Source organism: Lethenteron reissneri, chromosome 53 (assembly GCF_015708825.2).
Source record: "Lethenteron reissneri isolate LAM-NWPU_2019-01 chromosome 53, ASM1570882v1, whole genome shotgun sequence".
Lineage (NCBI taxonomy): Eukaryota > Metazoa > Chordata > Hyperoartia > Petromyzontiformes > Petromyzontidae > Lethenteron > Lethenteron reissneri.
The window spans coordinates 497,860-511,554 of NC_083831.1; the positions used below are offsets into that span (position 1 = coordinate 497,860).

General features: G+C 55.3%; 2 protein-coding genes across 6 annotated transcripts in view; one reads left to right on the forward strand and one right to left on the reverse strand.

The window, feature by feature from the left end:
• Nucleotides 1-5,248, forward strand: part of XRN2 (5'-3' exoribonuclease 2) — a 29,894-nt gene extending 24,646 nt beyond the window's left edge. For both annotated transcript variants that reach the window (XM_061573539.1, XM_061573540.1), the window contains 6 exons: nucleotides 373-441; nucleotides 1,800-1,931; nucleotides 2,289-2,383; nucleotides 3,503-3,578; nucleotides 3,819-3,984; nucleotides 4,628-5,248. In XM_061573539.1, coding sequence (XP_061429523.1) covers nucleotides 373-441; nucleotides 1,800-1,931; nucleotides 2,289-2,383; nucleotides 3,503-3,578; nucleotides 3,819-3,984; nucleotides 4,628-4,693 — 604 coding nt within the window. In that variant the 3' untranslated portion in view covers nucleotides 4,694-5,248. The remainder of the gene's footprint in view (nucleotides 1-372; nucleotides 442-1,799; nucleotides 1,932-2,288; nucleotides 2,384-3,502; nucleotides 3,579-3,818; nucleotides 3,985-4,627) is intronic.
• Nucleotides 5,249-6,161: 913 nt separating this feature from the next.
• LOC133356239 (ras and Rab interactor 3-like) lies at nucleotides 6,162-13,154 on the reverse strand. 4 transcript variants are annotated; one of them, XM_061573620.1, is made up of 5 exons: nucleotides 13,015-13,154; nucleotides 10,583-11,829; nucleotides 7,826-8,134; nucleotides 6,835-6,972; nucleotides 6,162-6,380 (listed from the first exon to the last, which is right to left on the reverse strand). In XM_061573620.1, exons 2-5 carry the CDS (start codon nucleotides 11,115-11,117, stop codon nucleotides 6,226-6,228), a joined length of 1,137 nt encoding a protein of 378 aa, XP_061429604.1. In that variant the 5' UTR covers nucleotides 11,118-11,829; nucleotides 13,015-13,154; the 3' UTR covers nucleotides 6,162-6,225. The 4 variants fall into 4 exon arrangements, with proteins under 4 accessions (XP_061429604.1, XP_061429605.1, XP_061429606.1 ...); XM_061573621.1 differs by having other exon boundaries at nucleotides 12,782-13,154; XM_061573622.1 differs by lacking the exon at nucleotides 13,015-13,154 and having other exon boundaries at nucleotides 10,583-12,740.
• Between the last annotated feature and the right edge of the window lie 541 nt (nucleotides 13,155-13,695).

Sequence of the window (13,695 nt, forward strand, 5' to 3'; positions counted from 1 at the left end):
GTTCTCAGTCAGCAATCATCAGTTCCTCATCGTGTCACTGCCCCTCCCCCCCGACTCACCTCACACCGAGAGCCGCAAATTGAGGCGACCGCCCCGGGCCCCGTGCATTGGGGGGGGAGGGGGGTAGGGCCTCTGTGCTTTCATGTCACGGTGGTGTCAGATGTAATACTCCCTTTCGGTTTAGTTTGAAGGCGTCAGGGGGCCCACACCCTCCCCCCCTATGGACGGCCCTGGGCGTGCCTTGCCCCCCGCTCTTGCTGCAACCAGAGCTCGTGGCACTCCTCCTTTCTCTCTCCTCCCCTTCCCCCCTACCTCTTCGCCGTCGTCTCAGAGTCCCCGACCCCCCCCCCTTCCGCCCCCTCCGTGTGGCAGCATCTTGTTCCGGGACCCGCAGTATGAGGAAGGATTCGTGTTCAAGGCTGAGTTCCTCCCGGGGGCCAAGTGAGTTCCAAACGCTTTCGCTCGGCCGTCGTGACACGCATGCACACGCATGCACACACATGTACTTGTGCACATACAACAACAACTGCCATTCGCCACTAAGTGGCGGTGACGTCACCACGACGCTTGTGCCAGGCCATGTGCACCTTGAGGCCACGTGAAGTGTCGAACGCCCGCTGGCAGGAGGTCACGGGGCAGACCCAGGTGCCACGGGTTGACTGAGATGACAGGCTGATGCACCATCTGTGCCACCTACTGTGACAACTTGCTGTGCTTTAGCCATCCGGGGCTCCGCTAGTTGTGAGCGATCTTAACACTGCTGATACCAGTCATCGCAAAGTCCACTCAGCTCCACATCCTCCTGTACCACATCACTCCATCTCTTCTCTAGCCCGTGCCGTGCCCATTTAGCCCCCTCTATCCGGCTGGACAAAAGCTGTTTAGGCATGCGGTGGCTGGGCATGCGGCCGACATGACCCAGCCAACACAGCCTTGCCTGCCGGAGGAGCTCACCGATGGGACTTTGCCCAGATCTTTCAAGGATTTTGAGAGCTCCTTACACAATCCAGGCTGGTTATATCCAGGATGGATCGTAGGCAGGCCGGCCTAAATGTTTCTGACCGGCGAAGATGTTCCATTAGGGGGGTCCATGTTTCACAAGCGTAGAGAAGGGAGGGAATGACTGTGGCCGAGAAGACCTGAAGCTTCGTGCTGAGCGACAGACCAGGTAGCTACAACAGCGTTACGCAGCCGATGAAAAGATAATGCCGCTCGACTGATTCGGAGTGAGACCTCTGCTGTCAAACCGGAGCCGGTCATGAGCATACTGCCCAGGTATGGAAAACTCTCCACTCTCTCCACTCTCCACAACTGCCTCATCACCAATTGGGAGTTGTGGGGGTGGAGGGTCCGATGGTGCAAAATTCCCAGGCAGGTGCTAAGTTTTGATTGGGCTAATCGTAAGGCCCCACCTCTAAGTGGTAAGCTTCGGCAGCAGTGACTTAAACTCCTCCGCCGAGTGAACAGCAATTACCAGATCATCAGCATACATAACATGGTTGACCAATAGGGAGCCATCCCTTGACCGAACCTGGCCATCGATCAACCTCCCATTGTATCTGTACCAAATGGAAATTTCACCGAAGTGGAAGAATGGCAGGCGCATCTTACAGATGACAAGTCGATGGTCAGTGGGCAGATCAGCTCAACGGTAGGTCCTGATGTCAAGGACATGGGCCTGCATCCACCGTTCCGTCACTATGCGTATGCACACATGTATTCGTGCACGTACACACACGCGTACGCGCACATATGCACGCATGCGTACTGACCCCCGCGTGACCCCCGCGTGACCCCAGGCAAGCGGAGAAGGTGCTGAAGCCGGGCGACTGGGAACAAAGGAACCCCGGGCGCAACTACCAGCCGCAGCTCGGATTCAACCCCAATCGGCAGCAACAGCACCTGGGCCAGGCCTCCTTCAACATGCTGCGGTGCGTGAGGGGCACCGGTGGGGTTGGTGTCTGGGAGAGTCGGTGTGAGCGAGTGACGGTGAGAGTCTGTTTGTGCGAGTGGTGAGTGACAGTGTTTGAGAGAGTCTGTGTGTGACTCTTGAGTGACTCTTAAATCTGCAGGCGTGTGAGTGGCGATGCTGTACTGTATAGGTGATGCGGCCATGTGGTGTGGTTGGTGAGGCTGTACCGTATAGGTGGTGAGGCCAATGTGGTGTGGTTAGTGAGGCTGTATTGTACAGGTGGTGAGGCCTTGTGGTGTGCGTGGTGAGTTTGTACCGTATAGGTGATGAGGCCGTGTGGTGTGGATGTGAACACTTTGCCTTCTCGACACCACAGGCACTCGACTGCCCAGGCCGCGACCTCTCGGAACAGCTGGCCCCAGGCTCACGGAGGTTATGGCCAGGGGCAGCCTCAGCCCAGCAACCGGCAGAGTGAGTCCTGGGGGAATGAGCGACCGAGTGCCCGAGTGAATGACCCAGAGAGTGAATTAATGAAATAATTAATTATCTGGGTGGCACCCCGGACCTGACCGTTTCATCCTCGCATCGATTATTTTACGCTGACAGTCCATGCTCTTTGGCCCACGACATGGTAACATCAGCACAGAAAGATATTGCACACTCGCTAGGCCACGCCGTCGGTTTCTCACCTCGTGCACACCTGCGGTAAAAAAACGCAGGGAGCACACACGGTACAATGCACGGCACCTGCAACCGGCGGCGTGTTCTGTCTAACCGTGTGCGCCTTGTGATGTTGATTGTCTGAATTCATTCTGTGCAAGTTACGGCTTGAAACTGTGTGGTCGTGCAATGCCTCGGTATACGAAGCAGATGCGTTCCTGGAGCTTTGTTCGTATGTCGAAACTTCGTAGATTGAATAACTTATAACAATAATATGAGTATGCGTGCCCAGCCTTCATCAGATACCATTTCACACTGTAAACACTTCATAACTTGCCGTTCATATTGTAAACAAAGAAAATGTACATTCAAAATAACATTTTATACTGTACAGTATGTATATAAAAAAACTTACTTAAATAAAATTTACAAATTGTACACTCAACAGTGTGCAGTCTTCCATGTAGGCATGCGGTAGCATTGCCCACCGAACCCCACAGCTCCATAACGTAGTGCGTTCCTGCGCCCTGATTGTTCGTTGGACTGAAACTTTTTCTATCGAGTATTCTATGATAGCAGTGGTGCAGTGGTTAGCGGGCTGCGTTCCGAACCCAGCGACCTGAGTTCGATTCCCGCTCACGGCCAACACCAGCGTGACGATTATCTGAACCTGTCTTTTGACTCGGCCTCAAATTAGTACCTATTGCAGTGTGTAAACATCGCCACTGGGGAGACAAAGACAGCTGGGCGTGGTGCAGGCCTCCCCCGCCGTGTGCCGTGCCGGTCTTCATAGGTGCTCGCTAGCAGCACTTGCCCCAACAGTCTGTTATTTCTATATGGGGGAGCTTTGTATTTGTGTGTATGTATGTTGAACTTTATTCGCACCTTACGCTGTCAACCATGCTAATCTGAGATGTTTGTATGACCCAGTGCCAGCGCGGCAAGACTCTCAGCAGTGGTTTAACCCACAGCCCCGACAGCTCTACAACCCCCCACTCTCCAACCGGTGAGGGCCGGCGTCTGCTTCAATTGCACACCTCCTCCACCCACATCCTCCACCCACCTCCTCCACCCGCCTCGCTCACCCACGTGCTCACCCACGTGCTCACTCGCTCACCCCACGAGCTCCCCATACATTCGCCTGGACAACTCTGCTGGTGTCTCTAAGACCGTGACGGACAGAGTTGCCTTTGGGGGGAGGTTTGTGCGTGAACGCCTGCGACCCTCTCCCCTCTGCTCCACCCAGGATGACCACACAGAGAGGGGGCGGCTCTGGGGGCCAGGGGGCCTGGTCGCAGGGATCCTACCCCCCGGCGGGGGGGGGCAACTTCCAGCAGAGTGGAGGCGGCAGCTGGGGGGTCCAGCAGCAGCAGCAGCAGCAGATGTTCCAGCCGCGGCACGGAGCACCCCGTGTAAGTCAAGAGGTCGGGTGTGTGCATGCGTCTGTATGCGTGCATGTGCGCGTGTCGATGGGGAGCGGTAGTGTAGTGGTTAGCACGCTGCACTCCAAACCCGGTGAGCTTAGTTCAATTCCCACTCACGGCCAATACCAGTGATGATTATCTGAACCAGTCCTGGGCCTCCCCTAGGTCAACTCGGCCAACTCAGCCACAAATGAGTACCTAGTGCGCCGTGTATAAACATCGCCACTGGGGAGACAAAGGCGGCAGAGTATGGTGCTGGTCACCCACCCCGTGGTCTGCTGTGCCGGCCTCCATGGGTGTTCGCTAGCAGCACTTGCCCCCAACAGTCTGTTAAGGCTGCACGGTGATTGGTGTGTTTCTGTGCCGTGTGATTGGGTTTTGTGATTTTTGTGTTGATAGTGTGTTGGGTGTGGTGGTAGTTTATTGGGTGTGGTCAGTGGTTTGTGTGGTTTGGTGGGTGTTGGGTCCGGGGGAGGGAGGTGTATTTGTAGTTCTGTCTTTAATACATGCTAACAGCACTCGCCCCTACTTGGCGGAGTTTGTGTGTGTGTGTTGTTGAGGAATGGGGGCTCACGCCCCCCCACCCCCCCCCCCCCCGTGCTCCCCTTTATCAACCCCCCCCTCCCACCAGGGTTCCTACCCGGGCCGAGGCAGCTTTCCCATGCCCCCCCCAACCTCCCGCTACTCTCGCTACTGAGACACGGGACACGGGGTAGGGGTGGTGCATCAACTCCTCCACGTGGACCACGGCCTGCCGCCGGGCCACCTGACCAGGGGCTCATTTTAAGGCCGAGTTGACCTCGGGGGGGGGGGGGGGGGAGGGTCTTCCCGGGCAAGTTCGCACGTCGCGGTTCGCACCTTGTCCGTCGTCGTTGGGGTGTCGAACCCAGGTATCCCAGGATCATAGCTTCGTGCCGACCTCTCTTGTCCCGGTGACCCCCGTCTCTGAGCGCTCCGTCCCCATTTACTTCGTTTCCTCTGTCCACCGTTTTTCATAGTTTTAATCCCCCATGATGGTCATGTATTTTTTTTGTCATTAAATGCCGGAACAGAAATTGAGTGTTTAAAATGTCACGCGGTAAATTACAGTTGTACACTGCGGGCGTCGTGCGGCGGCTGTCGGATGTGAGCACAACGTTGCAATGTAATTTTTTTAGCTGAGATTTTTTTTATGCTGGAAGGAACAAAAAAAACAGTTGACGTGGGTTTTTAGTTTCATGGGTCGGCAAACGGGGGTCAAAGTTGAGAAGTGTGGTGGGAGGGTGGGAGAGTTGGGGGGAGGGTGGGAGGGTTGGGGATCAACGTTGTCGTCCGTTACTGAAACCCAGAAAAATAAACCCCGGTTTGTCGACAGCTTACACGGCCGCGTCTTTCCATGCGGGTACCTCTCACCGAGCGAGCTCAGCACGCGGCGAGCCAGACGCTGGTAGCGCCACGGTGCCGGATGGCCGCTCGCGGTGGCACGAACACAGCGCCGGCCCAACGCGCGCGCATGCAACTGTGTTCGTTGCCGCCGTCGGAAGAGGGGCGAAGTTCGCTCTGCGTGCGTCTCGACTCCACCGCTGTGGCGTTCCGCGAGCGGCATCTCCCCTCTCGCGTGTGCGGAAATCGTTCCAATCCCAAATCGCAGCTTGATGATCTGCCGGCCCCACGCACACACTCAACTTAAAAAAAAAACTTCAAGTCCCAAGTGATGTCCTGCTGCTCAAATGAGCTTTGAGGAAGTGTTCATCTTGTTTTTACAGCCCCTTGAACCAGTGGTGGAAATGCCACATTCCTATGGCAGGGGAAGGGAAGGGGAGCGGTGCGGGGCAAGTCTTTCCACACTGGGACTCGTGTTATCCACCAAGGTGGGGCAATTGGCCTGAGTTAACCCCCCACCAGGATCTAAAGTCGCAAGCTTCCGAACGTGAGCCGCTCTACCTTTGAAACACCTGGCCGGATTCCAGGATTATAAACCATAACCCTGCTGCTTGCATTTGCATTGCGCCCACATCCAAACGAAGCATCTCTTGAGTGCAGTTATTTAGCCTTGGGGGGAGGAGGGCAGCACAAGATGATGGAGCACTGGCCTGTAAGTGTTGATCATTGCCGCCAAACTCCTGGAAACAAGACCAAGACGCGAGACTGTCTTGACGTTTTATTGCATAAATAATAGACACCGGTTATTGTCGCGATTGTGGGCGGGGGTGTCCCCCGCCCCGCACTATCACGGCCAGTGGGGCCCCATCAGCGGCGCGCCAGCCTGGCGGTGCGCCTGCGCTCCCAGCTGTGCAGCGAGCGCTGGGCCCGGCGGCTGAGGCCCCGCCGCTCGCAGCGGCCACCGCTCGGCTCCCGCTCTAGCATGAAGAGGACCCCGTAGATCGTAGTCAGGTAGTAGCCTCCTGGGGGGGCAGGGGATGGGAGGGGGGAGGATGGAGGGAGACATCCCAGGGATTGAGGGGGAGGCGGAAGTGTGTGTTCGCCTGTGTGCAGGATTGCCATATTCTCTTTCTAGGGAGGGGATGGGGGGGTGTGAGGCGAGGAAAGGTATTGGCAAGGGTTATTCCGCATCTCCCCCTTCCTAGGCAGTGCGCTGAGGAGAGTCTTGCAGAGCCCCCACATTAAATACAGACGCTATATTCTCTGTCGGTCTGCTAGAGCAGAGTCATGGGGGATGTTGAGAGCGAGCCAATGGTAATGCGGGTTAGTCGGTGGCAACGCGGGTGAGCGAGCATTGACGTGGGTTCGTGAACGTTGCTTTGGGTGAGCGAGTGTTTACACGGGTGAGCAGTGACATGAGTGAGTGAGCGTTGACGCGGGTATAGTGGTGAAATCGGAGTGGGGTGAGTGGCGCACCCTCCCCGTGCAGGGCGAGCGGATTCATCATCTCCATGGCGTAGAGCACATGCACGATGAGTGACGGCAGCTCCACGCGTGACACCACGTGCACCAACGCCGGCACAAAGTCATCGGCGCCCAGCGCCTCCCCCCGGCCTGGCAATGGCACCGCAAACGTCATCGTGGTCACGGCGATGGCAGCAACTTAACAAAAATAAACGAATGCGCCGGCAACGTCGCAGCGGCGGCAGCGGCACCGCGTGGTGCTTCGCTGACATCGACACGATGGAAGGACACGCACCGAGGGGCGGTGGCTGCCTCAGCGCTGGTCGCGATCAAGGATGATTACGTAAGTGCGACAAACGCTCCTTCGTCATACCATGAGTGCATCATCTTCGCACGAGCATTGGTTCAATACGAGCAAAAGCGTGGACCGGTTTTCAACATTCATTGTATCGACAGCAGCTGATAGGATGTGGAATTTTTTTTGTTGGGTGTGATAGACTAACACAGGCATAATTTTTCACAACCATGCTTATAATTGTTTTGTTACTTTTGACTAGCTTTTTGCCTGTCCTAGGATGGGTGTATATTGCAGTAAATCTGAAATATTCAATATAAAATTGTTCCGCTCATTATTATTGTCCCATGTGGAGTGACGTCACCCGCTAATGGTTATTGTGGATGGGTGCAGCATGTGGAGTGCGTAACGCGGGCATGAATATTAATAAAGGGGGGGGGGGGGGCTCTTTAGCAGTGACGTCACGCACGGATGTCGCACTGTGCTGCGTAGATTTATTTTTTACCTTGACCTTCCTCTGCGTTAGTGTAAAATTCCACCCACTTATGAATATTAATGAGGGGGGTGGGCCTCATGGAGTGACGTCACGTGCAGGACACATTCTTGGCTCAGTAGTATGCTGATGGTGCTTCTGATTATGCTGCTGATGGTGCTGATAATGATGGTGCTGCTTATGGTGCTGATGATGCCATTGCCGGTATCACCCACTGGTGGCCGTGCCCATGGCGTCGTACACGAGCCTGCAGGCCGCCAGCAGACGTGCCACCTTGCCGTGCGGCGCGTACGCTTGCCCCATCGCCGCCAGAGTCCTCCTCACTCCCTCTACGCTGGGGGGGGCCAGGGGCCGCTCCCCACCGCACCACATGCAGGGGCAGGGCCCGCCGCGTGCCGCCCGGAGGCCCCGGGCCAACCGGGAAGCTGAGCCGTCGAGACCTCGCCGGGCCTCCAGGCAGGCGACGATGGCGCCGTGAAGCGGGCGCAGCAGGCAGGCGGCCAGGCACGACTCTAGCACCGACTCTGGATGGGGTGGGGTGGGGGGGCACGGTGGGGGGTGATGATCGTCACATTGGGTGTATAAAACGAGTAACGGGATGTCGGGTTATCATCACCGTGGCCCGGCCTACAGTGCTCCTCTGTGCGCCTCACAAGCTGCTGACCTAATCCGCTCACTCCTATTATCGCACACTCCTATCCTGCTCCTTTACCGCTCGCTCCTATATCACTCCTAAACTGCTCGCTCCTATACCGCTTGCTCGTATATCGCTCCTATACCACTCCTTTATCGTTCGCTCCTATATCGCTCCTGTACCGCTCCGGTACCGCTCCTATAGCGCTCGTCCGCACAACTCTGCTGCTCGACTCCCAGAAGGCAGTGCGAGACAAGCGAGGATTCGAACCTCGCGCTCTCTGACCGCAGAGCATGGATAGGGGGTCATTCCAGCCGCGGTGGCGATGTGCCCATGGGCTGCTTGCTGTAGAATTGTGTAGCACTACGCCAATCACAAAAGCCCTTGGCCTTATCCAGACCACCAGTCCAATGGAACTAAATGCGAGGCCATTTTGTCGTTTAGGAGAAAATCCGGACATCCCGGTGGCGGACGGTGACAAAGAACATTGGTGGCTGCGCCGTCCCAATGAGTCCTAATGAGGACTAAACCGGTCTTCGGTTGTGTGTCCTTGTTTCACTGCTTGCTGTTGGGACGGCCATATTTCCTACTCCGCCAGTCACTGGTCTAAATGACAAAAATTACCACACGGTTGTTTAGAGTTGGTGGTCTGGACAGGGCTTTAAAGCGTCTGGACACGTGGTGCTGCACACCTGTGTGTGTCGCCAAATCGAGAGCGTCCCGCCGGTGCACGACCACCAAGCTCGGAGAGAGGTGAGGCCAAGCCTTGCACAGGACCTAGAACTTGATGGCGGAATATTTTTTGGGATATTGTGCAACATCCGCCAAATGGACGTATTGGCGGTACGCTAGGTCCTCATAAAACAGTCTGACGATGTCGCTGTTGCCCTTGAGTGAGCTGTAGACTCTCCATCAGAAGTTGCACTACTTAGATTCAGCAGCCGCTTTCCCATTCGAACCGTGTGATGCTACAAGTCGTAATCTTTTGATGCTACCGTCTGCCGATAAATTATTCCTCATGAACCGAGGAACCGTCCGACCAAGTCTAGGGCACGAGGAGTCAAATCTTGCCTTTGGAACATGGAGCAACCGATCGTCATCAGGGCTGAGTTGCTATAGGACTGCGAAGCCTCTTCAGTTGCAAATCGAGTGAGCAAATATTTATTGCGCAAAAATGTGATCTTGTTTTTTTATACCGCGCTCCGCCGATGTACCGCCAATACGTTCAAATCGATGACCCGAGACCCGTGGAGTTCCACGTAAACGGACGGTGAGCTCAACGCGTCTGCGATGAGAAGGTCCAGAAACCAGCCGTACGGTAAAAATATACACCGGCTCGGGGATGAGGCCTGAGCTGCTGAAATGTTTGCAGAAAGTCTGCACCAAGACAGCAAGCAACGTGAACCTCACCCGGAAACTCGTGGGCACCGATGCCGAAGCAAGAAAGAAAAAAAACGTTCTAAATGAGAACTTGAGTTCCGTTAAAATGCCAGCCTCTTCCGAGAACACGGCCAAACCACTCGGCTCGGCACTAAGGGCTCCAATTGCTTTAAAAAAAACGTCCCAATTCAGAAGCCTCCTAAGAAAAAGGGTTGAGACTGAGGCTTTCAGGTCTCATGTCCTGTGTCCTCACACCTTGTGCCCCGTGTCTCACTTTCCATGACTCCATGACCCCATGTATCTCGTATCCCCATGGCCCAGTGCAAAAGTGACCAGGTCTTCATCAGTGACCCCTACCTAGCTTTATATTTCTGAGTTAGCTGCTAGCATTGACTTCAGTTGTGCATGACTTGAATGTTGGTTTCCTGGATTGCGTTTGTTAGAGATGTTAACTCCCTCGCCTGGTATGCAGGAGATCGTGGGCTCGATCCCAACCCCTGACACCTGCTTTGTTTTTTTGTAACCGAAGTCTTTGTAACCGAGGTCATTCTTGTAAAAAACAGCTCACGGTGGAGTGTACCATACAAGTACAAAAGAGTTATTCACATTGTCGCTTTCTCATAAATTCCGGACTACAGTGACTCGTCGCACTGGGACATTGTTGCACGGCCCATAGCATCCATCTCCCACACAAGCGGAGGGTAAAACAGAGTTTGGCCTGCGGGCACAGAGCAGAGCAGTGGAGCGCACGGCCTCCTGCTTGATAGCCCGTCGAGAACTCTCGGAGCAGTCCTCCAGTCACTCAAGAACTAGGATGTTGAAAGCAGTGGACAGATGGGGAACATTGCAGGCAGGGAACCGAGCGTTAAGGCCGAGGCACCAAAGAAGAAGAGAGTCGCCGTTCCAAAAAGTAGTTCCTCGTCTCCGCGCTGTGCGGAGGAGGGAGATCGCCGCTCACCTCGGCTCTCCTCCGGTAGTAGCTGCAAGACTCCGGATTCCAGCTCCTGCGACGCCGACATTTCCTCCCGGATGTCGGCGAGCGCGGCGCCCAACTCCTGCAAGAAGGTGGTGCTTGTCTCCTCCTCCTCAGCCGCCTCCACCTCGCCATCTCCCTCGTCCCCACGCTCCTCGCCCCTCTGCTCGTCCTCGCTGGCCCTGCTTGGCGTGGCCGCTGCCTTCGTCGCCTCCACCGCGGCGACCTCCTGCCCTACGCGGGCCCTGAAGCGGCACGCCAGCTCCCCGAGCCGTGTGGCCGGGTCCCGCATCAGGACCCTGACCCTGTGGTGGAGGAGGCGCTCGGGGGAAACCAGGGCCCCCAGGACCCCGTTCACCAGACGCCCCAGGGCTGCCCTCTTCCCTCCAACCCTGGGCCCCGAAGCTGACGCGGGCCTCTCTGCCACCGCGGGGGTCCCGGAATAATCGTCGTCGTCGTCCGACGATGACGACGACGAGGTGGAAGATGCGCGCGATAATGGGAGGTGAAGGAGGTGCATGTCGGGGATGGGCGGCGCAGTGGTGAGGTTGGAGTTGTGCGGGGAGCCCTGCTTGGTGCTCGGGGCGGAGGGGTCACTTGGGTTTGGCTCCAAGGGGATCTCCTGGACGAGCCAGCTCACGAGCGAACCGCGCACGGCAGTGTGAGAGCTCCTCACCGACTCCTCCTCGGCATCACCATCTCCTCCACTCCTATGACTAATAACAACACGTTCACCACCTCCACTGTCTCCTCCACTATCACCACCACCTCGTCTTCCACGTCCACCGAAACCACCTATTTCACCGCCACCAGCACCACAAGCAGCGCTCCCCCCCACTATTCCAGCGCCTCGCCGTCCGTCTCCTTGTCTCGCCTCTCCCGCCGCTCCCCTCGCCACAGGGAAGGCTCTCGCAGGACCGAGACGGGGCCCGGCACAGCGGCCGCCACGTGCTCCAAGAGGCCGAGGGCTCCTCGGGGAGGTCGAGGTGGTTCCAGGAGCCCGTACCCCATGCGACCCCGATGTTGCCGCCACCGCCACGGGGGGTCGTGAGCGTCGCTGCGCGGGGCTTGCAGGGCCGGTGCACCACCGTTCTCCGGGACCAGCAGTTTCGTGCTGCACCCAGAGCAGGTGCCGAGGTCACTGGTGGGGAGCATGAGCCCGGGGGTCGAAGGGGGTCGCAGTGTCCAACGAGAGGCTCCATGCGATCCGCCCCCCTCCCCCACCTCGAGAGCTGGGGAGGGAGGTGGGGTGGGGGCACAGTGTGAGACGCGGGCCAAAGCACAGAGACGTTTACATCCTTGCGTGTTCTGGACCAGTGGTGGAAATTCCATGTTCCTAGAGATAAGGCCAGTATCCCCAATGTTTGTGTGTCTATTAACACCCTGTGGAACCATTGCAAACGAGTTGATTCCACCCCACGGGTTTGTTTACAAAAAGCATCGCCAATCAGAATCTGAATCAATTTATTTAGCCTGCAGTAGGAATCTGATGAGCTATGAAGCTCTTTTTCAACAACAAAAACGATAGTGCAAAATAGAGAAAATGGTAATCAAGTCTCTAAATATAAATACGTAAATATTTTTTATTATATAACTCCGATTTACCAAGCTTGAGAAAGTCGGTAAAAACAAACAACAGTCCCAGACCACACCAAGATAACTCCACACAGGAGCAGTCCCTCAATGCAATGGCTCATGGACGTGTGGTGCCAGGGTCGCCACCAGGGGTGGAACTCGGCCCGGGCAACCCGGAGCGTCGTGGTTATGGTGGGAGTGAAAATCAGAACCGGACTACCGCGAACAAGCTCATGGTCCACCCTAAACTGCATCCACTGCACAAACCATGGCAGTGGATGCGGATGATACCTGATGCACAAATGGAAAATGGAAAACTCTCCAGTAGTGTGCGACTGTGGTCATCCAGAACAGACTGTACAATGTATAACGACACAATGCGCCAATCCACAAATACGAAGGAGACATTACAGCGATACACTCCGCTACTCATCTTCTTGGTTCTTTCGGTAAAGTCACGTAGAAGGGAAATAATAAAATAATAAAAATAAAACATAATAAAATTATTCTCACGCTACTCCTGAATGCGGGTATCTGCGGCTTGACCACCTGAATGTAACATTGCAGTTGTTGCTCTGCATCTACATCGGCAGTAGCGGTGTACCAAACCTGGGAACGTCTCTCAGCCTGGGTCCTTCAACACCGTGCAGTAGTTCCATGCGACAAAGTTCCACCCGTGAACATAGATTCCCGATCCAACCTGGACACTTGTGTGGTAGTGCGCACGCCTGTGATCCAGCCCTCTGGATGCTGTGCATTGATGGATCACGCGGAGATTTGTGAACCGCGCAAATTTTGGAGGGGTTTGCGTGCGATATGGCCGGGTGGTGACGAGTCGTTACAGGAGGAGGTGGGCGAAGTGGACTTCGTCCTTGGGGTTGTCTCCGAGATCTTGCGGTCTCCTCCTCCCACACGAAGCCAAGCTCCCACGACTCGTGGGATTCGTGGCCAAGTGCCTTTCCTGAAAACGAGTCTTGAGACTCCTCCTGAAATAAAATGATAAATAAAATAAAATCTCGATTTAAAGCTTTCGTGACTGCAGGGATCTATCTTCTTGGTTCTTTCGGTAAAGTCACGTAAAAGGGAAGTAATAAAATAATACAAATAAAACATAATAAAATAATTCTCACGACGTTTCGGCCACAACGCAAGCAGCCGTCCTAGGCTTGGAGCGTCTGTTTAAGCTGAGAGGAAGGAGGAAGAGCGCCTTGACAAAAGAATTTGCATATGAAGAGGAATGTAGCATATTTATGGGAAATGCAGGAATGCGAATAGTGCTAATTGTGAAATGCGTGGGAGGTGGGCGGAGGGTTTTCAAAGTCATATTATGCCCATGCATTATGCAGGATTAGCAGCATCAAAGGGAGGGGGTAGGGGTAGCATTAATAAAGGGAAGGAATGTTAATAGTATGTAGCTGCAGTAACTAAACAACCACGTAAAAAGCTAAAGTACAGTACCCTGGCGTCTACAAACTAAGTTTCCTCTGTGGTAGCAGTTACATTGGAGAAACCAAACGACATGT

What these genes read in the sequence shown, in the direction of transcription:
- LOC133356239 (XM_061573620.1), bottom strand. Translation starts at nt 11,117, where the DNA reads ATGCACCTCCTTCACCTCCCATTATCGCGCGCATCTTCCACCTCGTCG. An exon ending in CGCCATGGGCACGGCCACCA is followed by an intron (nt 6,973 to 7,825) that starts GTGGGTGATACC and finishes TGCCATTGCCAG; the next exon opens with GCCGGGGGGAGGCGCTGGGC. An exon ending in GCTCGCCCTGCACGGGGAGG is followed by an intron (nt 6,381 to 6,834) that starts GTGCGCCACTCA and finishes CTGCCCCCCCAG; the next exon opens with GAGGCTACTACCTGACTACG.